General features: G+C 39.7%; 1 protein-coding gene across 1 annotated transcript; it reads left to right on the forward strand.

The window, feature by feature from the left end:
* Positions 1–2,190: 2,190 nt before the first annotated feature.
* LOC142446033 (olfactory receptor 10D3-like) lies at positions 2,191–3,123 on the forward strand. The gene has a single exon (XM_075547848.1). The coding sequence runs from the start codon at positions 2,191–2,193 to the stop codon at positions 3,121–3,123; it is 933 nt and encodes a 310-aa protein (XP_075403963.1).
* Positions 3,124–26,367: the final 23,244 nt, after the last annotated feature.

Genomic DNA, 26,367 nt, shown 5'->3' on the forward strand with positions numbered 1-26,367 from the left:
AGCTATGTAAAAAGGTTCACAGGAAGGGAAAACTTGTGCACTTTTCCCTCCAATGTGATCTTTATATTTTTGCCAGGAAATTTATAATAACACACTATTGTAGGTCTGGTGAAAATAGTGTTCTCCTACAAAGTGTGTCGTCTTATTCTTTTAAAAAAATCATTTCATTGGGGGCTCTTACAGGATTTCACACATCAATTGTATCAAGCATATTTGTACAGATGTTGCCATAATTAGTTCCAAACATTTTCTACTTGAGCCCTTGGTATAAGTTCCTCTTTTCCCCCTTCTTCCCACACCCTCCCACTCTCGTGAATCATGGATCGATTATAATAATAATTATTATTATTTTGCATCTTATACTGTCTGTCCTCTCCCTTCACCCACAGTTCTCTTATTCGTTCCCTTGGTGGGGGCGCTATATAGCCAACTTGCTGCTGGGTTCCACCTTTCTCCCCCTTCCCCTGCCCGCCCATCCCCCTAATCTCGTGATACTGCTATTCCCACTACCGTTCCTGAGGGGCTTACTGTCCTGAATTCCATGTTTCAGGAGCTCTTATCAGTACCCATGTGTGTTCTCCGGTCTAGCCGGATTTGCAAGGTAGAACTGGGTCATATAGTGGGGGGGGGAAGTATTCAGGACCTAGAAGAATGGAACGGTGTGTCTCTTCTGTGGCTTCAAAAAATCCTACAGCCTTTCAAAGCACACATCTAATTACATCTTAATTCCTGTGGCTATTTCTCCACTCTCATGCTTACTTACTTCAGCCTTATGTAGTTTAATTGGATTGAACACTAACTGTTACATTTTATTCATTATTTAAGGATATGAAACTTTAAAAGACCATATAATTGCTCAGGGACTAAAAAGTATTCAATGTTGGAAATGGAGATGCCAACCAGTGTTGCATGACTCTTGGAAGAGACCTTCAGGTAATAGTGCTTTATTTTATTCATCTATGTTTTTCCTAGCAAGTAACCGAGTCTCTGGTTTATGGTAGATGGTGAATGAATGCCTGTGAGATTAAAATATTGTAGCACAAACACAATGTTTAAATTGACTGTAAAAGAGTCATATCATCTTTCTGTTTATGTCATATTTTAGGATCTCAATTTAGCCAAAACATTTTGGGCAGGATCAGTTTAATGTAGGGCCTGGCTATACAGATGAATTTTAAGAATGGTATGAAAGCTCCTCTTCTCAAAATACACCTTCTGCTTCATTCTTGCAGGAATTATAACTTCTTCTTTTCTCCTTGCATAAAATTTTACCTCTGTTAAAATGAAAATGATGCCAGAAATAATAAGAAATATACGGTTATGAATTACTATGAGAGAATTTTTCCGATTATTTCCTATGGACAAATATTAATCACGAGCAGAGTTGAAAGAGTTATGTTTCAGTGTCTACACCTGGAGACGTCATGGCAAACAGGGTGCATGCATACTTACAAAAGGAGAACCTGAGGTTTCAGGAAATATAATCCAGGCCTTCGCTTGACTTCTCTGGGATTCCTGGCACTGATTAATAAACAAATAATCTTGATATTATTGTAACTTGCATTTGTGAGGTCTGCAGTCTAGAAAACTGATGAAAGACAAATGTCTGGTGTGATACAGTAATTATTTATATTATTCATACAATGCTTATTTTACACTAAATCCAATTTCTGCATGTTTTGTAGGAAGAGTCATGCATATAAAATTTGAACTTTCTTCTTTAACATAAAGGAAGTATGTAAAAATATTGTTTAAAATAGGTAACGTAAGTGTATGTCATTTCTCTTCTGGTTACAATTTTTATGTATGTACTTGCTTAACTACAAACTAATTATGATTTGATTGATATTAAAATGGGTTTGTCACCTTGATACAAATTTTTATGAGGGAGATGCTTCAGAAATATGCTAGTTTATTTAATAAACTATGCAATACTGGTGAGAAAGACTGAATTTTATCAGAGTTTTTTTTATATTAAGACACACTTTTATTCTATCCAATTTTTAGCATTCCAGAAGATGGCATTCTGTTTAGTAGGAGAGCCAGATTTATTACTTCTCTCCTTTTCTGTTTTCCACATTAATTTGCTTGAAGCAGATTCCATAGATGTTTTGAATATATTTTCTTTTTATTTGTGATCTCACACCAAGATTGTTGTTTTGCTTCTACAGAAACACCTGATGCATAAACATGAGAAATTACACTTTTGTAGCAGAATTCGTCTTGTTGGGAATTCCTAATACAGAAAGCCTGAAGCACTTACTCTTGGCTCTGTTTCTGGTCTTCTACATCTTCACCTTACTGGGGAACTTGCTCATCTTCCTCACTGTTTTGACTTCCTCTACCCTCCACACTCCTATGTACTTATTCCTGGGAAACCTCTCAGTGTTTGACATCTTTTTCCCTTCAGTCAGCTCCCCGAAAATGATACTTTGCCTAATAGGGCAGAGATGCATCATCTCCTATGAAGCCTGTGCATCCCAGCTCTTTTTCTACCACACTCTGGGTGGTACAGAGTGTCTTCTGTACACCGTGATGGCCTATGACCGCTTTGTGGCCATTTGTCACCCTTTGCGCTACATGGTCATCATGAACCACAGGGTGTGCACTGGCCTGACACTGGGAACCTGGTTAGGGGGCTGTCTGCATGGCAGTATACTTGCCTTCCTCGTTTTCAAGTTGCCCTATTGTGGGCCCAATGAGGTAGACAATTTCTTCTGTGACATCCCAGTGATGCTCCCCCTGGCCTGTGCTGACACTTCTCTGGCACAGACAGTAAGTTTTACCAATGTGGATGTTGTGACTCTGACATGCTTTTTCCTTATCATCACTTCCTATAGTCGCATTGTCCTTTCCATATTGAAAATCAGCTCATCAGCAGGTCGGCGTCGGGCCTTCTCCACTTGCAGTGCACACCTGATTTCAATCCTTCTGTTCTATGGTCCAGTGATGCTCATCTATCTCCGGCCAGTGTCTAGCCCCTGGCTGGATTCTGTCATTCAGGTATTAAATAATATTGTCACTCCTTCACTTAACCCTCTGATTTATACTTTGAGAAACAAAGATGTGAAGCTGGCTTTGAAGAAAATGTTAACTCAAATGGTCTACACTTCTGGTACATAAGATGTAGGGTCAAGTTTTCTTTTTGTTTTTTATTTTCAAAATCATTTTCTTGGGAGCTAGTACATATATCTTATCACCTGATATATCATATCAAGCATTGTACAAGTACTGCGACAATCAGTTTTAAAACATGCTCTTCCTTGTTAGGCTCCTGGATAACAGCTCCCCTTTACCTCCTTCCTCCCCTACTGTGCCCCACGGGAACCCTGATTCTATATGTGTCTCTGTATGTTCATCAGTCCTGAGTCTCATCCACTGAAAATCAGAACACCTAACAAAAATTCAGGAGGCATAACCCCAGGGACAAAATACATGAGAGAAACCCCAATATGGAAACAGAGAGAGAAAGAGAGAGAGTGAGAGAGAGAGAGAGACAGAGAGAGAGAAGTTGCTTCAGATCTGAAACTCTTACAACAGAATTATTGCCAAATACCAAAATATGAAATCTGGTAAAAGCCATTTCTCTTGAGTATTAAAGGGATCACATGACAGAGAATAAGTGGACATAGACACTCAATCAAGGAAGCCTTTGTAATTAGCCTAGCCTTTTCTTTTTAAATACGACAAAACAATGTATATTTTCTGCTTCACAATCTTGCTCCAACTTCGTTTTGATGGTTAATAAAATGCAAGTTCCTGTGGACAAAGAGATGTATTCTTCCTCTTTTCTGTCCTTCCTTCACCTTTCATTGCCTTTTTCTCCCCTCCCTTCTTCACCCCCCCCCATGTTTCAGCTTTTATTCTATTATAGTCCATCTCTGACTATTACATCAATCTAGGTAACAAATCAATAATATATAAAATCTAGAAAAAGAATTTACAGGTTGGTAAATTTAAACTTTAATTTAGTTTATAACTTTGGCTTGAACCACATCTTCACACTGCAGAATTTGAGACGTGGAGCTTCTTTATTCTTTCGGACATCAGAGAAGTTTGGTGCTGAACTTTTTTTTCCCCCTTACTAGCTGGTAAATTATCTACTCATATGAAATGAGAGAATAAATGTCTGTAAATATGCAAAGGATTACTTTGTGAGCCAGAGTCTATATCTGTAGTTGGTATCCTATGTTAAAAAATAATATAATATGATTAATTAATGTTTTCACTAATAATATTTATCATTTAGAATTTTTCCATTTTAAATTTCACAGTAAATTGTGTAAATTCCAGGTCATTGACTCACCTAATTCATTTCCATTAACTCAAACATCTAACATAATAACTGCTAACATTCAAATCTACTTACTATGTGCATGATAGTGTTCAAAGCTCTTTACCTATATGAATAAGTTAATTCCAAAAAACTGTGGAATATCACTATTAGATGATCTCATTGAAATGAAGAAATTAAGAACAATAAGGAAATATTCACACCCAATCAGTCTAACTCTAGAACTAAACTCATAACCCTAGCTATTGCATACTGCCTTACAAGATCCAAAGAATTTATAAATGCCTATATTTATTTCTTGTTTGCTAGGTTCATCCATTGATTTTTTTGGGGTATACATTAACTGTATATATATTACAACCTCTACAGTAGCTCTAGTAGGAAGACATAATATTAATTGAAAAATCATAACGACATTTGGCATAACCAGGTGAACACTCTGGGTAACATTTGTAGAAATAAGCTCAGTGGGGAAAATAAAACTTTAAGATCATTTTTACTCTGCGCTGAGAGACATTTGTTCATCTATTGATAATTTCATTTCTTCGTCAATTAGACCTCTTTATTTGACTTATAAGGAACACTGGCGGTATAGTGGCTAAATTATTTGGCTGCCAACAAAAATTTCAGAGGCTTATATTTGTGACTTGCTAAAAGAAGGCTGGAGCAATCTGTTTATATAAACATGTATGACCTTGGAAACCTTGTGAGGCACTTTTACTCCATCCTATAGGCCACTGTGAGTTAGAGAAACTCAATGCTAATGGGTTGGGCTATTTGACTTGTGTCTTAGAGGGCTCGGTTAGAATTTGTGCTAGAATAACCTGTGCAAAGATTAAAAAGGGAGCACAATTTTGAAGATAACATCAATCCATCTAATAAATTCCACATTTATATGGCTGTGGGTAAGCTGTGGGGTGGTAAATGAAAGGCCAACAATTCAAAACTACCACCATTATGTAGTCATCTTGAATTTTGTGATGTCTTTATACATGACTAAAATTTTTGCATGATGGCTGATTTTTGCTATCTAATCTTGTCAATAAGAATGGTTATGCTAATTCAAAAAAAATTCAAAAAACAAAAAAAAGAATGGTTATGCATATATATGTATATATACACATATGCATACATATATATTTATAGGTTTAGTATTAAGGTAGCAGATGGACATCAGGCCTCCACTGAAGTATTCCCTCAATGCAAGAATATGTTGTTCTATTAAACTGACATTCCACAAGTCTCACTTTCCTGACCCAATCGCTGAAGACAAAGTGGGTACATAAGCAAAAGTGGTGAAGAAAGCTGATGGAGCGCAGCTATCAAAAGATTTAGCATCTGAGGCCTTAAAGGCTTGAAGGTAAACAAGCAGCTATCTAGCTCAGAAGCAACAAACCCACATGGAAGAAGCACACCAGCCTGTGGGACCATGATGTGTCAAAGAGATCAGGTATCAGGTATCAAAGGACACAAAATCATATCATTGTGAATGAAGGGGAGTGCAGATTGGGGAACTAAGACCCATCTGTAGGCAACTGAAAATCCCCTTACAGAAGGGTCACGGGGAGGACATGAGCCAGTCAGGGTGCAGTGTAGCAACAATGGAACACACAACTTCCCTCTAGTTCCTAATGCTTCCTCTCCTCCCACTATCAAGATCCCAATTCTGCCTTACAAATCTGGCTAGACCAGAGGATGTACACTGGTAAAGATAGGAGCTGGAAACACAGGGAATCCAGGGTGGTTAATCCCTTCAGGACCAGTGTTGTGAGTGGCAATACTGGGAGGGTAGAGGGAGGGTGGGTTAGAAAGGGGGAACTGATTATAAGAATCTACATATAACCTCCTCCCTGGGTGAAAGTGGGTAAAAGGAGATGTCGGATAGTGCAAGATATGACAAAATAATAATTTGTAAATTATCAAGGTTTCATGAGGGAGGGGGGGAACAAGGAGGGAGGGGAAAATGAGGAGCTGATGCCAGGGGCTTGAGTGGAGAGTGGATGTTTTGAGAATGATGTGGGCAATAAATGTACAAATGTGGTTTACACAATTGGTGTACATATGGATGTGATAAGAGTTGTATGAGCCCCTAATAAAATGATTTTTTAAAAGAGGAAACATATGTGAATGTTACTGAATTTCTTTCTCTAGTCAACCCAGACAAGCTGAAAAACAAACAATAGAAAAATGTTCAAAAATCCTGAACACAGTGAGTAGTTGAGAACTTTATCACCCTTACCCACTGTCATTGTTCCCCACTCCTCACAATTCTGTGGAAGAGAATAAAGGGGATCCATGGGGCTTCTGCGACTGTAATCTTTACAGAAGAAAATGGCCTCTTTTTAATTATGTTAAAATAGGTGAGTGGAAGCAGAGCCTGACTAATTTCAAGGAGGATTATGATCAAGGTTAACCCAAAGCTGATTCTTCGAGGTAGAGTTCAGACATGATTATACTCTCTAAAATTTTTTTTTTTTACCAGTTCAAACCCCTTCATTGCTCCTATGGCACTTTCTCCTTCTCTTTAGGTTAGACTCTCAGAGAATCCACTGCAGTGGTCAGAACTCACAAACCATAAATAGGGTTAGGTTGTTTCATAAGAACAACGTCAACTAATCAATCCCTTTTTGAGAGGCCATTCAGTTTAGATAATCTATTTCTATCATAAGTAAATCCTTTAACAGAACTTTTCTCTTCTAGTTTAGGAAGCTAGAAGATGAAATCCAGGGCACCAGCACTGAGAAAAGCCCCTCTCGGTCTGGGGGAAGATCCTTGCCTCCTTTAACATCTGTGGGGCCGAGATGCTTTAGAGACCCCACGTGTTCTGGCATTAAATTCACGCTGGGTCTGGGAGATTCTCAATGCAGACCTCTGTGTCCCGAGGATAGGGCTTGGCCACTGTTTTTCTTGCTTGGTAAGTACTAAGGTCCTTTAACTCTGTTGGATTCGCTCTCTCTTTATTTCTTGGAAGATGAAGGCGATATTGGCCACACCACAGGTAAACTTTTATCACGTTAGAGCAAGGCTGTGACTTACAATGCATGAACTAATCAAATCAGCTGCCATCATGTTGTTGTAGCTAGGTGCCATCAAGTCCGTCCAGCTCATGGCAACAGTACGTGCAGCAGAAGGAAGCATCTCCTCCCAGTCCTGCACCATCCTCACACTTGTTCTATCCTTGAGCTGATTGTTGCAGCCACTGTGTCAATCCACAGTCCTCATTCCCACCATAGTTCTTCGTTACCATGCGTGATGCCCTTTTTCCGGGACTGGTCCCTCCCGATAACATGTCCAAAGTATCTGAGGGATAGTCCGGCCATGTTTACTTCCAAGGAATATTCTGGTTGCATTTCTTCCAAGATCGATGTATTTATTCTCTTGGCAGCCCACGGTCTTTCACTATTCCTTAGCAGCGCCATAATTCACATGCAATGACTCATCATCTGTCTCCCTTATCAAATGTCCCACTTTCACATGCATATGAGGCATTGAAAATACCACAGCTCTGATCAGATCCACCTTAGTCCTCAAAATGACTGCCTTTTCTTCAACCCTCTAAAGCGGTCTTGTGCAGCAGATTTACCCAAAGCAATGCATCATTTGATCCCTTGGCTGCTGTTTCCATGAGCACTGATCATCTCTCATGTCATGGAGGATGAGCAAATAATGGCCAAATCATTGAAAATCATGGTTAACTCAGGTTGACACACTTGAGAGGAAAAAATACAAGTCAATCCATGAGAGAATGATCACAGAATTGTTATTCCAAGGACAATTTTTGAAATCCAGAATCCTAGCTCTTTAAAAACTGTAATTTTATGGATAAAAATACATAGCTTTGAAAAAACTAGTAAACTTCAAAAAGTAAATAAAAACCACTCATTAATCCCATAATCTGAAAAGAAACACTATTAACATTCTGCCATATTTTTTTTCTCTCTTTAAAAGTTTTTTTTTAATCATTTCATTGGGGATTCATACAACTCTTACCACAATCCCTACATACATCAATTGTGGGAAGCACATTTGTACATTCGTTGCACTCATCATTTTCAAGGCTCTCGACCTAAGCCCCTGGCATCAGCTCCTCATTTCCCCCCTCACTTTCTGTTTCCCGCTCCCTCATGAACCCTTGATAATTTATAAATTATTATTTAGTCATATCTTGCACTGTCCGACGTCTCCCTCCACCCACTTCTCTGTGGTCTGTCCCCCAGGGAGGAATTTATATGTAGATCCTTATCATTGGTGTCCCCTCTCTACTCACTTTCCTTCCGCCCTCCTGCTACACTCTCACCTCTGGTCCTGAAGGGATCATCTGTCCCAGATTCCCTGTGTTTCCAGTTCCTATCTGCACCAGTGTACATCCTCTGGTCTAGCCAGATTTGTAAGGTAGAATTGGGATCATGATGGTGGTGGGAGGTAGCATTTAGGAACTAGAGGAAAGTTGTATGTTTCATGGTTGCTTCACTGTACACTCACTGGGTCATCTCCTTCCTCTGTTTAAATGATTTTTAATGATTTCTGACAATTTACACTGAAAAATAGACCAAACATTTATACGCTTACAATTCATTGGTATTTATTACAGTTTGAGGATTGCGCAATCATTTTCACTCTCTTTTTCTGTTGTTCCTCCCATTAATTCACAGTCCACTCAGTTGCCTTCTAATCTTTCAAGTTGTATATTTCATTCCATACGGCTAGTTCTTAAAAGAATTTAATGTCATGGAAGACAAATTTTACTCGTTAAACTAAATTATAATTTGGTTTTAAGAAGATTTCATGTGAAAAAAAGAAGATTTCATTGAACATTTTTGGCTTCTGGTTCAAAGTTTATCTCAGGACATAGTTTTAGGGGTTCATTCTGCTTCTATGGCTCTAGAAAGTTCATGAGAATTTAAAATTATATTCTGCATTTCTTCTCTTTGATTAATATTCTTCTATAGAATATTTAATCAAGTGTTCAGAAGTGGGAGAAGGACACCATACCATTCTCATGGTCTCAGGCAAAAGGATATACTTATTCATAAAAACAATTAGCCACGTCCATAACCACCTCCTATTCTTGACTCCCCTTCCTCTTTGTCTCCAACATAGAAACCACTGTTGTACCTTTGATAGGAACTTTCAAGCCTTTAAGGTCCCAGGCCCGACACAAAAAGAAAGATAGTAGAACAGGAGAAACCAACATATTATTGGCCCAATTAATTGGGGAACCAGATAAACTATGACCTTAAAACAAGGAACCTAAATCTCAAGAGATCTGGGGCTGTCCATAAGCAGCCTGAGCAGTCATTCTGTCTTTTGTTTTGGTCATTGTGAATACATGTGTCACACAAATCTTCCATATCCAAATCTTTTTTTAAATTGTTCAAGTTATTGAAACCTCCCCAGACATAAGAGGGGTGTAGGAGGAGGTAAGGGGATGTAAGAGGGGTAGATCAGGAACATAAGCCTAGTTCTGCTCACTGCGCGATGTCCCCAGAAGCACTTGGAGGCAAATTACCATCTGCACGGTTTGCAAACTGCACCAACCCTTCCAGCAGTCACCACGCTCCATCAGCTCTCTGCAGAAAAACACAAACATGCCCTCTTCCCCATATTAATACCCGGTTGGAGCCAAGCCATCATTCAAAACAAGCCAATGATATCTCTTCACAGGCTCTTTGAATTTGGTGGAAGGAACACTAAAGGCAAAACTTTTACAATCATTTGGATCCAAGGGGATGGTGTAAAAACGATCTTTTAAGTCTAAAGTGATTTTATGTGTGGTGACTAGCATAGCAGAGGGGGAAGGGAACCCGGGCTGCAGGGCTCTCATAAATTCCATAGTATCGTTAATCCTCCTTTATTGTTTTTCCTTGCAAAGCAGCTGCTATGGCAAGCCTCTGAGTAAAGAACATTCAATGTTCGAGCATAGTCTGATATAATCGGACAGGTTGCCCTTTTTTCTAAAAGATCTCACTGGCAGACAGTGTTTGCATTTTCAAAAGCCAATTGTTTCCATTCTGCAGGGGCAAGCACCTCAATGGAAAGTGTATCTAATAAAGATTGAGTGAAAGGAGCGATTGGGCCATATTGGGCACAAGCAACTTTGAGATCTTTTAGCTGTTGGGAGGAATTGGAGTATGATCTCTAACCAGATTACCCTGAGCATCCTGTCGCTCAATCACAGGGAACAGCATCCTGAACTCCCTGACATCCTTTCCTCGTTCTGCTGCAGCAGGTACAGCAGCACTAAGATAGATCCTTTCCCTGGAGGCCTAGTCACAACTGAGGCTGCAACTGGCAAGTCTTCTAGAAAAGGATTCTTTTCGTTGAGTGCACTCTGAGGCCTCTGAAATACCTTGGCTCCAGTAAGTTTTGGCACCCATTCATGGGACTCTATGGGAGAGTGCTTTTCTATTAAGTTGACTCGCATCTCCCTCACTTTTGCTGGTAATGATGCATAAGCTTCCTCCCAGCCTACCACCTTTGTTTTACCCAGGCAGGACTCCCGAGTCCTGCACCAGGTTATGATTCTCAGGTTGAAGCGCTTCGGAGGCAGCAAAAATTCCTCATTCCTCATTATGATAATGTGCCGACTTGCCCTCTAACTGCTTCCACATTGCCAGGGTCAAAGGGTTCCTCATCCTTGCTTTCAAAGCCCTCACAGGTACTTTTCAGTGGCTTCAGCTGCGGGAGGGGGAGGTGCAGAAGGAACTTTACTTTCACTTTTGTTTGAGCATGCAAATGAATTGTTCTCACCCTGGAGTGCCTCATGCCTAGGGTGCCAGCTATCCCTAACGAAATTCCAGACTAAACGTGTCTATGGGAACCTTAGCGGAATAGTCATCTTTTAACCATTGCCCTACTTTTTGCCAAGTTTCAATAATTACAGTCCCGTCCTCAGGAAACCAAGGACATACCTAAACCACAAAATCTAAAAACTTCTCTAGTTTTTGGTGGCTTACTTTGCTCCTCTATCTTTTAACATATTTTGAAGCATATTTACAAAACTGTTTTTGCTATTTCCTTGTCCCATGCTTCTCCCAATAGCTACTCACTGCACACCAATCTCTTCGTGTACAGCTTTGTAATCTGCATTGTCCTTCACTTTGTCCCCCGTGTTCAGAGTCGCTGTTCGGGTGCCACCTTGTGAGAGCCAGCTGCCGAGTCGAACAGCCCTGAAAGGGGGAGCAAGGATTAAGGAAAAATAGAGAGACAGAAAGTATCGGGAGGGCAGCAGTCTAATGGACTGAAGCACCCGAGTTTATTCTACGCACTCCTTCTATCCATGCAGAAACAACCCGGGGTTAATGATCTCATTGTTAAGCAAGCACATTTGATACACATAGCAACTCTATCTTCTGCCAATCCAGACATTATTGAGAAAAGTAAACAACCTGTATTTCCCAGACCTTGCATACTTTCTTGTCCCTGACAGTCTGCTCAAAATGTAGAGTCACAGAAGAAATCAGCAAACACTGACACATAGGTGATGAGACTTCTCAGCCATTTCAAGGCTGAATCTTAATGGACTTCAACAGTCTTTCAATGACCATCCTTCTGGTATAAAAGGGTCAGCTTTGGGGGATTTCTTAGATCTGGAACCTTCTCACTTCCAGTGTCTGAACTTCCCACATCAGGGGCAGCTCCCATGAGAAGTGTCCTTGGATGTTCCTTCTGGTAGGCCTTGGGGTCACTCTCTCCGGAGGGCAGCTATCAATTGAGCCTGCCTCTTCTCCGTATCTCCTTCCTTCTCCAGGGTCCTCTTGTGCTCTTGTACATCCCTTTTACAGAATATCAAGTAAGCTGTTTTCAATATCTCGTTCATCTGTGTGGGTCACTGGGCCCATCCCTAATTTTTGTCATTTCTTCCTGGTCTTTGGAACAGATTGCATTATGAACTTGTATTTTTGCAGTCGCTTTCCCGAGGAATCCTTAGGGTCTGGGTGGTTGTTACTGTCAGGTGCTGTTGAGTTGGTTCGACTCATCTCAACAGAATGGAGCACTGCCCAGCCCTTTGCCATCCTCACAATTGTCCTTCTATTTGAGCCCATTGTTGCAGCTACTGTCAATCCAATTTGTCAAAAGCCTTTACCTTTTTTGCTGCCGGTCTACTTTAGCAGGTATAGTGTTTCAATAAACATCGGTGTAAATATGTCAGATTGTTGTGTACATGTTTCAGCCCTTGGTTCTTTCAGGTGTCAGTCACTGTTTTGGATTCATGATTTAGCTCCATGAATTTTATAATTAGGGAATAGTCTTCCAAATTCTGACAATAATTGAATGTCATTAGTTTATATTAGTGTTCCAGACATTTTCTGATTTTTCATAGCTGTTTTATGGGAAATCAAAAAAGGGTAATTCAAAAACCACTATTCAGATACCATTTTACATTAAAAACCATTCTTAAATTTAATACACTAAGAACAAGCTATAGAACATGTTTTGATATCACATATGATAGGCTCAGAGCAGAATGAGCATACCCTCATGGTTTTGAATACAAGGAAGAGAGAGAAAAAATTATTGAAGTGATGAAAAGCTCCTAGCAATGGCATAAAATATTTTGTCATAAGAGTAATTCTATCATTTCATTCCATCTATTGTAGCTTCTCCCATAGCAGTCTTTCCTCAGCTCCTGCTTCCTCACTTAATAAATTGCTTTAAGTTATACCCAAAGATGAATATTTGCCACATAGGAAAATTGAATAAGATCCTTGGAGATAAAATAATATTAATTATTGTCTAGTTCCTATTGCCTATGAATTGAAATTCACCTCACAATACTTCATTTGTGATATCTTTTTAATTCTTTCAGAGATGTAGGCATTTTAGACAAACATCTTGCTCCGTGATGCTCAACCTTCCTAATGCCACACCCTTTAATACAGTTCTTCATCTTGTGGTGATCCCCAACAAAATTATTTTTGTTGCTACATCATAACTGTAATTTTGCTAGTGTTATGAATCAGGTGAACCCTGTGAAAGGGGCATTCAACCCCCAAAGGGGTCCCGACCCACAGGCTGAGAACCGCTGCTCTAGCTTGCACCATAGGGTGCACAGCAATTCAAAAGCCACTTCTACTTTTACATGGCCTTGTGGACACATAATTCATGTGCCATGCAATTCAATGGTTTCCTCATGCTTAAAAGAATTGTGAGATCACCACCACAGTCAATTTTAGGACAGTGTCTTCTTTTTCATACTTATTATTATTAGCTCCTCATTTTCCCCAAGTCCTAAGAAAATACTATTCCCTTACTGAATTTACCTTTCTTGGATTTTGTAGCCAGAAAACATACCAAACCAAACCCCAAACTCCCAAAGACAACAACAATACTCAAATAAAATAGAGAAAATCTTCGATTGAAAAGGGAACAGAAAGTATTAAAAACTAGAACGAATTTAAAATAGGTCAAAAGGGGGAACGAATGGTAAGGTTGCTAAACTTTGCTCTAACTACATGTGTATTAATCCAACATTAATTCACCCTGTCTCACAGCAAGGGTACACATATCCCTGATAAATGCTCAGAGAGAATTCTCTTTTGAGCTTCCCATGGTAATCCATAGCCTTCTGCAAACCAAGTGTTCACAATTTAATCTCTGATACCACTCCTTCCTCTAGTCTTGGATTTAATTATTTACACTTTTGAAAATAACACACAGGCTGGTATACTTCTTCCATGTGTACTTACCTGACACCTCATGTAGATGGCTGCCTGTTTTTTTTTAAAAACAATTTATTAGGGGCTCATACAACTCTTATCACAGTCCATACATATACATACATCAATTGTATAAAGCACATCTGTACATTCTTTGCCCTAATCATTTTCTTTTTTTTCTCCTCTTTTCTTTTTTTACATTTTATTAGGGACTCATACAACTCTTATCACAATGCATACATATACATACATCAATTGTATAAAGCACATCCATACATTCCCTGCCCCAATGGCCGCATGTTTTAAGATAAACATTTAAGACCCTAGACACTGTTCTTTCTGGTAGCTGGGCACCATCTTCCTTCACCAAACTTTGCTGTGGCGTCCCATATCTTTAGGAGGGAGAGTATTGAATAGGGTCACGTCATAAAAACTAATTGTTCTTAGATTAGGTTACAAACCCCTCATATTTCTATGGTTTACATATATATGCCCCTGGGTCACAAGAGAGGCATCTTTATAATTTTATTGAGGAACATGAAAAATCAAGCCCATATGGTATATTGTAACTCTATTGTTAGTATCATTAATTTAGGAAAAGATACGCAAATTTAAATATCATAGACAAAAGAAAAGTATACAAATGTAGGACAAAAACTACATTTATTTTTGTAAAGAATCGAGTTAGAAACAAATTTACTTAATTATACAAAAAATAAGGCCGAGTTACTCTTTTTCAAAAAAAACTTTGGTTTTGATATGTCTATTTACTATGGACTTTAGAGTGGTCTTATCAGGATAGAAAAAAGTTCAAAGTTAAGATGAGAACTATTTTAAAAGAACTTTATTTTCATATTTTTTATTTTAAGAACATTTAATTTGTTTTAGAAAAATTTCTGGTGTAAGGCAAACAGTCATTGGTGACCATGTGGAAGAGTGTGTGGGTATGCTGATCTGCTCCTAGGGCAGAGGAATTACTGAACAGTAATAATGTAACAGGGATCTTGTGTTGTGGTGAGATGAGGGAATGGGAAAGATTGGAAACACCTTTTCCCAGGCTTAATTAGATATAGCGAAATACAGAGTACTGACACTGGTTCCACTACTAATACTTCGTGACCCTGAATAACTCATTATGCCACAATTGATTTGTTTCCAAAATTAATAATAAACTGAATAGGCTAGATTATATGATCTTTAAGGACAGTATTAATAACAATAAAACATAAACATCATTCATCCCCCTGGCAAATGTTATTAAGAAAAAGCTTAGGGTTGGGGGGAGGAGCATTTTCCAGTGACCTTTCAATTTCTGATTTTGGTAGATCAATGACGCCTTCTTCTATTTCCACTTTTATGACTCTTGGTTTTGAATCCGACCCTTTATATAGGATTCAGAATCAAGACGAAATAGTCCATGTTGGCCAGCAGATGTCACAATTTGAGTGAACATACCTAGATTTAGCTCTGCACTTAGAAGTTGTAGCAATAACAATTCTGAGACGGCTGGGGAAAGAATGTTGAAATCATGACTGAACTGTGTCAGAGAGGTCTGTGATGCTCAGTTTTCAGGTGACACCATCACAAGTGAACGTCTTCCAAAATGAGCAGTTGTAAAGAGCTGGTCACAACCACTTTCAACTGCGAGCAGCACTATGGATAGGAGTTCCTAGGTAGCATAAACAATTAAGTACTCAATTCATAGTTTTATAACTAATTCATACTAATGGGAATTTGAACATAAGATTTAGTCTGAGAAATTATTCAATATGCATATGGGAAGGCCATTTTAGTTCCAGAAAAAAGCAAATAACTTGGATAAGGAAGACACAATACAGCTTATAAAGAGAAAAGGAGGGAGAAATACTGATGATCAATTATTGGACAATTTTAACAAGATTTGATTTCTACTCTCCTTCTTTTACTTAGACCAGTGGATATCAGTTCATAAGATAGTCTGCCCCTCTACCCAGCAATATATTTTGCCATTCAAACTTAGCAAACCTTACTTTGAAAAGGAAAGGAAAGATTTGTAACTTTAGTTGAAAGAAATGTGGCAGGTGTAGTGATTTGGGTCAGGATGTCTTTAAAGTGAATGTTTGATTTTGAACTAGGCTTAAAAGACTTCAGATTCAAACATTTTCTATAGAAACCCTTTCTTCCGGGTGTCCTTAAACAGGACAAAGGCAAAATAAACTAATCACATGGAGAGGAAAGCCATGGCTCTGAGGCTGATGTGAAAGGTGGAAAGATTAGGCATAGAGGGTGTTGTCTTTACCGAATGCTTACACTAAACAAAAATCAGCTGACCATGCCACAATAAAGAGACTTTTCTTGTGGATGTGTCCAAAGTAAGTGAGATTGTTATTCTTGCCCCTAAGGGGCCCTGCATTCCTTTGAAGCTCTGTTACTATGAAATAGGAATGTGAGAATGGATAGAGACAATAAAGGGGTTGGAAAGAAATCAGGAACACCTATGGAGACTATCCAAATCTGGGCATGCTCAGACCAAAGGCAAAATTCACCTAGGCCCGGGTGAAGAGCAACCTGGTTAGGCACCAATGACATCAAGTCACATGTGTACCTGAGCTCATCCACAAAGATTGGCTAATACCCTCAGCCATGCTGCCGCACCCCTTCCCCCAACAGGTGGAGATTGAAGGGGATGCTTTGGAATTGACTGAAAAGCAACTATCACCACTATCACCAACACCTGCCACTCCTTATTTGTGATAATAGAGATCAGATTTTATAAAGTGGTTTGTTTGTTTGTTTTTAGGTGCCATCTAGTTGCTTCCAACTTTATGCACAATAGAAACACTGCCCAGGTCTGTAACACCTTCACTTGCTCTTTGTGGCAACCACTATTTCAGTCCATCTCCTGGAAGGCCTTCCTCTCGTTTGCTGCTGCCTCTCTACTTACCAAACATGAACTCTTTCTCTGGGGACAGGTTTCCTCTGACAACATGTAAAAATTAGGAAGAAGTATCGCCACCCTTGACTCTGAGGAGCACAATGGTCATGCTTCTTCCAAGAAAGATCAAGTTTTGCTTTTAATATTCTTCTTCACTTGTTATTATCTCCACAGGTCTGTCTAAATAAGAAGCTGGATGAACAATCTGGATGAGAAAACAATGGGACCAACAGTTCCAGGGGGACATGGGAGAGGGGGAGGTCGGGGGCAAGGAAATGGTGTCAACAAACCCAGGGTCAAGGGAACAAGTGATCCAAATCAGTGGTGAGGAGGGTGTAAGTAATTACTGTAACCCAAATGAAGGCTGAGCATGATAGTGGGGCAAGAGGAAAGTAAAAGGAAATAGAGGGAAGAGCTAGGAGGCAAAGGGCATTTATAGAGGTCTAAATAAAGACATTTACATATGTAAATATATGTATAGATATATATGTATGTGTAGATTGTGATAAGAGTTCTATGAGCCCCAAATAAAATGATTAAAAAATATATTCTTCAGCAATTCAAGTCCATCAATTCTTCTTTGATCTTCCTTATTCAATGTCCAACCTTCATATGTATATGAGACAATGGGGAATACCATGTCTTGGCTCAGGAGCACCTTAGTCCTCAAAGTTACCTCCTTGCATTCCGACAGTCTTGTTCAACAGATTTACCTAATGCAACACAGTTTTTGATCATTTAACTGATGCTTCCACAAGATTGACTGTGAATCCAAGCAAAACTAAATTGCTGACAACTGCAACCTTTTCTCCATTTTGATGTGACACATGGGACGGTTGTGAGGATTTGGATCTTCTTTACATTGACTTGTAACCCACATGGAAGGCTGCAGTCTTTGATCTTCATCAGCGAGTGCTTCAAGTCCGCCTCACTTGCAGCAAGCAAGGTAATGTCCTGTGACTATTTCAGGTTAATAATAAGCCTTTCTCCAATCCCAGTGCCGCACGGAGTAATTTATATAGGAATAGGATTCTAAATTACATTTACAGACTGCCAATGGACTATCCAATGCTATTATCAGCTGTAAGCTCCAGCCCTTTCCCCCATTTGTCCTCCTCAATTACTAGAAGGTACCCTGGTGGTATAGGGGTCATGTGTTGGACTGCTGGTCACGAGGTGAATGGTTTGAATCCACCATTAGCTCCATGAGAGAAGGATGAGGCCTTCTGCTCCTGTAAAGGTTTACAGATGGACAGACAGTTCTGCTCTCTCCACAGGCTTGCTACAGCCACGTGATAACAGTCTGCTCTGTTATTAATAAGGGAACTAGCCATCTTCATCATGGGAGGATCTTGAGTTCCTTTACCCAGAAGTTCTAGGAATTAACTTTAACCTAGTGACAGTGCAATTATAACATGACACAACATTTAGTTTCAATAAAAGGAAACCCAATGAAGGAAATTTCCTAAAGGCTGTTATGATTATTTCATGACATAAATGTTGGTAAAATTAACCTTAAATCTGACTGAGGATTTTGTCTTATTTATTTGAATCAAAGACATAAAGTGATAACAGACATCTTGCTTTGATTGTGGAGTTTTCTTACATACGAAAACAAATATTTATCCACAAGCAACTTTTCTTTTATTACAAATTGCAAGTCCTTTCTTTCTTGTTAGAGGCTAAGTTGATTACTTTTGAATATCAAAAGTTATGGTTTGGTCAACGGCCACAAAGCCTCTCGTGACCAGATATCCTCTGATCTCAGTAAAAGGGGGAGAACAGGGAACAAACAATCATGTTAAGATTAAGGAGAGGTTGACCTTCTATATTTCTCCTTCCAATAGCATCAGCCACAGACCAATGATCACCGTATCAACTTTGTTTATCAAAAAGATGTTAGATAATCTGACATATGTGTTAAAGAGATAAAGGGGAATTGACCAACATTTTAATTCAATGATCAACGTTTGACAAAATATCTTATTCTACATCTTATTATCATTTATCTCTGAGAACTTTCTGTGCCTTATTATGATTAGGTAAGTTTTTATTTCTAAACAGCTCTTTAATTTGTGGATATAGCGATTTAACTTTTTCTTTATATAGATTTTGTTATAGTAATCAAATGTTCTTTGGTGATTGCCATTGCCTCACAGCAGCTATCAATAAAGTCTGAAGGTGCAATCCTTAATCTGCATCAGCTAGTTCTTCAAGTTCTCCTCATTTTCAGCAACCAAGGTTGTGCCATCTGCACATCATAGATTGTTAATAAGCCTTCCTCCAATCCCGATGTCACATTTCTCTTCATATAGTAGTTTCTCTGATTATTTGCTTAGCACACAGATTGGTTAAGTATGGTGACAAGATGCAACGCTGACGCACACCTTTCCTGATTTGAATCCACACCGTATTCTCTTGTTCTGGTCCCATACCTGACTTTCGGCCCATGTGCAGGTTCTGCATGAGCACAGTTAATTGTTCTGACGTTTCCATTCATCCTAAGCCTATCCATAGTCTGTGATAATCCAGTCCAAGGCCTTTGCATAGTCAGTAAAACACAAGTAAACAACTTTTTAGTATTCTCTACTTTCAGCCAAGACCTATCTTACATCAGCCATGTTACATGGCCTCTTCTGAATCTGGCCTGAACCTCGGGAAGCTTCCTCAATGTACTGCTGCAACCATTGCTGGATGATCTTCAGGAAATTTTTACTTGCATGTGATATTAAAGATATTATTCTCTAATTTTGGCATTATGTTGGATCATCTTTCTTTGGGCTGGGTACAAATATGAATCTGGTCCAGTCAATTGGCCTAGTAGCTGTCGTCTAAATTTCCTGACCTGGAAGAGTAAGTGTGTCCAGTGCTTCATAAGCTTGTTGTGACTTTTCAATTGGTGTTCCATCAATTCCTGGAACTTTTTTTTTTGGCCAATTCTTTCAGTGAACCTTGAACGTCTTACTTGCACATATGCTGCCTCTTGGAATGGTTTAAATTTGACTAGTTCTCTGTGACTCTGCATTCTTTCCATATTATTTGATGCTTTTGGCAAAGTTCAATTTTTGCCCATAGAATTGTTCAATATTGCAACTCAAGGCTTAAATTTTTCTTGCATTCTTTCAGTGTAAGATATGTCAAACTTGTTCTTTCTTTTTGGTTTTCTAACACTAGGTTTTTTTGCATATTTTATTATAATATTTTACTTTATTTTCTTGATCTACCTTTTGAAGTCTTCAGTTCAGCAGTTTTCTCATCATTTCTTCCACTTGCCTTGGCTACTCTGTCAGGAGGTTCTGAGTCACTTCTGGCATCCACTTGGATATTTTCCTCCAATCTTTTTTTAATGAAGTAATGACTTAGTTTTTTATTGTGAATTAGTTCACAGAGCACATCGATTTTCCATCCATACACATTTTATTCCATGTCACTGATTGCAATCCTTATAACATAAAACTGCTAATACCACTTCTTTCCTTTGTCTTCTGTTTCCATTCTTCCTTCTTTGTCCTTGCATACATACTGTCCATTGATCTCAAAAAGCTGACTGTTCTGCGGAATTTACACCTAATTTTATTGTGTCCCTTATAGGCTGAGTCTAGGGGTGAATTCAGTTCGAGATATGAAAGTAAGGAAAGGGACATGGTCTGGGGAGTTTTACCAGTCTTTATCCAACTGGTAAACTTAGCCTTTTTACATTATTTTAAATTTTATTCTATATTTTTCTCTCACTGAATCCAGAAACTTTGAATATGATTCTTGGTAGCAAGCACTGTTTACTTGACTTTTTAGAATGACATTCTCATACAATATTTGCCCCTTTGCGTTTATTCATTCTTCTATTGATGATCATTTAAGTTGTTTCCACTTTTTTTGTTATCATGAATAGCTGTCATGAATATGGAAGTGCATATGTACATCTAGAGATTCCGAGGAGAAATGAACTTCTCCAGATTCCAGATCATTTTTTAAAAAAGGTCTTTGAGCATTAAAGAATATGCTATAAAGTCTGCACTTTATACTAAAGGAATTGGAAAGCCATTGGTGAGCAGCATAATAAGGTGGCATATAAATCAGGTGTAATAATGAATCAGCATGGAAGGGAAGCTGGAATTGAATGAGAGATTTCACTTAGGGGATTGATCTTGGTGTGTGTGACATCATAAAGGGCAGGTGAAAATTAGGGAAAATGGTTAAAGGATAGAGCTTGTTGCTTTTGCTAGTTACTGCTGAACCATCTTCAACCCATAATGAATAAAACATTGTCTGGTCTTCTCCATAATCTTGGTATACTTGAACCTGTTGTTACAGCCATTGTGTTAATACACCTCACTGTGGAGATAGATCCTTCATTTAAACTGAGTCTCTATTACAAACATGATATCATCTTATATCAGTTGATCTTTCCTGATGACATGTCTAGGTAGACTTATGGACAACCTGCAAAGTGGAAGGGTGAAAATTTAAGGCAGACACTGGAGATATAGCCAATTTCTATGGCTCTTCTAGCCAACTTACTTACCGTATATACATGAGTATAAGCCGAGTTTTTCAGTACATTTTAAATGCAGTTTTTGTGGTAAAATTAGGTGCCTCGGTAGATATTCGGGTCGGCTTATACTCGAGTGTATATGGTATATGATGTATTATAATTCTGGACTCTGTGCCTGCTTCTACGGTCCCATTTTGGAAGGAGTTCTCTGTTACAGGATTCAGATGGGGTTAAATCCTAACTTCAATAAAGGGCGAGCCAATCACACACTTGCTTCCTTGAGGTTATCTTTAAGACTACTTTACTAGAGAAAACAACTTTTCCTTGGGGATATGGCCAGCTAAAAGACAAAAACCAGACCTCCATCAAAGCCATTCCTGGGAATATGAGACTCATCTGGGACACACAGATAGATCACAGGACCATTGGGAAAAAATAGGTATAAAGGCTCTAAAGAAATGGCAGGGGCTTCTCAAACCAGATGCCTCAGAGACTATGACATGGACACTCAGAGAGGCTGTACCGAGACTATGGGGTACCTTCTTATCATCTTTTCCTAGGCTTCTGGACTATGAGACAGAGAGACAGGTGGGCTAGCTCCCTGGGTCACAGAGGCAGAAGCTTGGGAACCATGTAACTAAGAGGCCAAGGACCTGAGGGAGACTTGGCTGCTAGCTGAGAAGAGATGTCATATGAATCAATGGCTGTATCCTTACTCTTTAGTCATCTTGACTCTGGTCACTAATGTATTAACTTCCCTAATAAACTCCCTTAACCATGAGTATCGTTTGTGAGTTCTGTGTAGCCATTGCAAGGAATTATTGACCCCAGCATAGAAGTAGAAGTCCACAGCAAGAAGAGTTGGTGTCAGAATATGGTAAAGAAAGCTGTAGGGAGGACTTCCGGGAAGATGGCGACGGAGTGACACACACCAGAGGGACTCCGCAGAATCCAGCCCAGGAGAGTTGCTCAGAGTGAAATTCAACGCCACTGGATCGCAGGAGGTGCATCATAAAGATAAGTAGGCACAGATCCACGGGGTTTTGAGGGGCTGGGGGCTTTTGGCTTACCTCAATGGAAGCTGGCTGGGGCTCGACCCTAGTCCAGTTGCCGGATCTGCCCAAGCCGGGACCATTTGGAGCCTGTAGCAGGGCTTGGTCTCAGCACAGCCACAGTTTTTCCCTATCTGCCTCAGGGCAGGAACAGGACTCTTGCGGCTCCACCGGCAGGGATCGGGGTTCATCTACATTGTTGCTTCTGTTTGCGTCTCTGCTTTATATTCCCACACAGCCTTGGAGGGCTGCGCAGGGGCTTTTTCAAGGCGCAGCCGCAGCCGCGCCGCGTGGTCTGAGCAGGGAATAAACCCAAACCCCCACAGCTCCATAGGCAGGGATCAAGCTTCAGCTACACGGCGGCGTCTGTTAACATCTCTGCTCTCTGTCCCCCCATTTCTCTGGGGGCGGCTCAGCAGTTTTCTTGCGACCCTTCTTGGGGCTCAGCTGCGAACTACCGCTGGGGCTTGGGGCAGGGAGTAAGCCCTTGTAGATCCACAGGCAGGGAGTGGGACTCAGCTACATAGTTTCTTTTGCTTCCCTCGCTTCCCTGTACCCCTGCACAGTCTAGTCTCACTTTTTGATTTTTCTCACCCCCCTTGTTCCTGCCCTGCTCTCTCACACTCCATTGCGGACTTAAGGGGCACTCCCATTGCCCTAGGGCATTTGCGCCTGGGTCACACCCAGCTAGGTGAGCTCCACCCTGCATAGATAGCCCAAGGCTAGGGTAAGGCCTGCTTGCTCTCCAGGGGATACTCCTCAGACTTCTCACCAGGGAGTTCCTGCCTGTGTACCTGGGGACATAAGGCAGCTCAGCCAACACTTATCAATATTCAAACCAATAGCGGGAACTTCAGCCCAGCCTCTGCAACACTGGTGCAGGCAGTCGATCTGCCATCTGGGGCACTCCCCTAATAGGGAAGCAACAGGAAGATAAAGTGGTAGGTTAATCCCATAGCAAAATCAGCTGTAGGCAGATCGAAGAAGAATTCCTATAAGTCTTCCAGAGAGAGACTAGAAAATGATAGAGGAGATAAAAGACATATACCAAAGGAAAATACAGGAGCTTGAGGAGCAGGTAACGAAAAACAATAGCAGAATCATGTTCCTTGAGAATCGATTGGAGGAATCAGAGAACCGCATCAGTGTCGTGGAGGACAGCCAAGCAGACTTTAATAAACGTGAACAAAAATGTAATAAGAGCATCAGAGAAGCCGAAGAAAACCTAAGAGCTATGTCTGATGCTATGAAGCGGAACAACATTAGAATTATTGGCCTACCGGAGGAAGACACAACAAAGAAGTCATCTGCAACAATAGCGAGAGACTTCTTGGAGGAAAACTTCCCCAGCCTAATGAATGAAAACCAAGCAACCATCCAGGAGGCTGAAAGAACACCAGCACGACGGGACCCCAAGAAGAAATCACCAAGGCACATAATAGTTAAACTTTCAAACTTTGAGGAAAAGGAGAAAATCATGAGAGCAGCTAGGGAAAAGCAAGCAATCACATATAAAGGTTCCCACATAAGGATATGCTCAGACCTATCAGCAGAAACTATGAAAAAAAGGAGAGAGTGGAGTAACATATTCCAAAAATTGAAAGAAAACAACGCAAATCCAAGAATACTCTACCCAGCCAAATTATCGATCAAGATCGATGGAGAAGTAAAAGTCTTCCCAGACAAGGAAAAACTCAAAAAATACGTTACAACAAACCCAGCATTACAAAAGATCCTCGCCGACTCAGTATGGGCAGAAGAACAACACTCACCAAGCACAAATAAGACACCAGCACATAGAACAACCTCACCCAGAGCACAACAAAGAGAAAACAGACCCCAAGATAGCAATGACTTAAGGATGGAAAGAAGTCAAGAATGATACACACACAAAACACACACTAATGAGAAAGGAAAGTAGGAAAACTCCCAACACAAAAAGTATAAAATGGCATCACAGAGTCCACACATGGAGATAATAACCCTGAATATCAATGGCCGGAACTCAGGCATTAAAAGACTGAGACTAGCAGAATGGCTTAGAAAACATAACCCATCAATTTGCTGCCTACAGGAGACACACCTCAAGGCTACAGACAAAAATAGGCTGAGAATCAAAGGCTGGAGAAGGACCTACCAAGCAAACAGCAACACAAAAAAAGCAGGGGTTGCAATCCTTATCTCGGATAAAATTGACCTCAAAGTGCAAACCATAAAAAGACATAAGGAGGGACACTATATAATGCTCAAGGGAATGATAGACAATGAACCACTAAGCATTGTAAACATATATTCCCCGAATGAGAGACCAGCTCAATACGTGAACCAAACACTCCAAAAGATTAAGAAAGAAATCACAGACTCGACAATTATAGTGGGTGACTTCAACACACCACTCACTGAGAAAGATAGATCACAGGGAAAGAAACTCAACAAGGAGACTAGAGAGCTAAACTCCACAATTAGACAATTTGACCTAATAGATATTTACAGAGCTTTTCATCCAAATATAAAAAATTTCACATTCTTTTCAAGTCCTCATGGCACATATTCGAAGATAGACCACATGCTGGGGCATAAGGCAAATCTACATAAATTTAAGCACATTGAAATAATACAGACCTCTCTCTCTGACCACTGTGCCATAAGACTGGAAATCAACAAAAGGAAGACAAAGAAAATAAGAGCAAATAATTGGAGGATGAATAACTCTCTACTGCAAAAGGAGTGCATATTGGTGCAGATCCGAGACGAAATCAGGAAATTTCTCGAAACCAACAAAAATGAGCACACGACGTACCAAAACTTATGGGACACAGCAAAGGCAGTCATCAGAGGAAGGTTCATAGCATTACAAGCACACCTGAGAAAGGAAGAGAGACTCATGATGGATACGCTGACACAAAATTTACAAAAACTAGAGCTGAGTCAGCAGGACAACCCTACTAATAGCAAAAGAAAAGAAATTATAAAAATCAGGGCTGAGATTCAGGAGAGGGAAAATAAAAAAACTATGGAAAAAATTAATATCGCTAAAAGTTGGTTCTTTGAAAAGATAAACAGGATCGATAGACCATTGGCAAACCTAACCAAAGAAAGGAGGGAACAAATCTCAATAGCAAGAATAAGGGATGAAAGAGGGGTCATTACAACAGACCCTAATGAAATCAAAAGGATAGTTACACAATACTATGAAGGATTGTACTCCAATGAATTCAACAATTTGGAAGACATGGACAAATTCCTGGAAAAACAATCCCTCCCTAGACTATCCTCGGTGGACATCAAGAATCTCAACAGACCCATCGCAATAGAAGAAATAGAAAAGGTTATCAAGGGATTACCAACAAAAAAATCCCCTGGACCAGATGGATACACTGGAGAATTCTACCAAGCATTCAGGGAAGAACTAATACCAATCCTACACAAACTTTTCCAGAACATAGAAAAAGATGGCAAACTCCCAAACTCCTTCTATGAAGCTAGTATAACTCTGATACCCAAACTGGGCAAGGATCCCACAAGAATCGAGAACTACAGACCGATATCCCTAATGAACATTGATGCAAAAATCCTTAACAAAATACTAGCCAACAGAACACAAAAGTATATAAAACAAATAATTCACCATGACCAAGTGGGATTCATACCAGGGATGCAGGGATGGTTCAACATATGAAAGACCATTAGTATTATTCGTCACATTGACATGAAAAAGTATAAGAATCACATGATTATATCAATAGACGCAGAAAAAGCATTCGACAACATCCAACACCAATTCCTGTTTAAGACACTAGCGAAGATAGGAATGGAAGGAAAGTTCCTCCAGACAATACAAGCTAAATATGAAAAACCAACAGCCAAAGTCATAGTCAATGGAGAAAAGACTAACACAATCCCACTGAAAAAGGGAACCAGACAAGGATGCCCCTTGTCTCCACTCCTATTTAATA

The sequence above is a fragment of the Tenrec ecaudatus genome, chromosome 4, assembly GCF_050624435.1.
Source record: "Tenrec ecaudatus isolate mTenEca1 chromosome 4, mTenEca1.hap1, whole genome shotgun sequence".
Classification (NCBI taxonomy): Eukaryota; Metazoa; Chordata; class Mammalia; order Afrosoricida; family Tenrecidae; genus Tenrec; species Tenrec ecaudatus.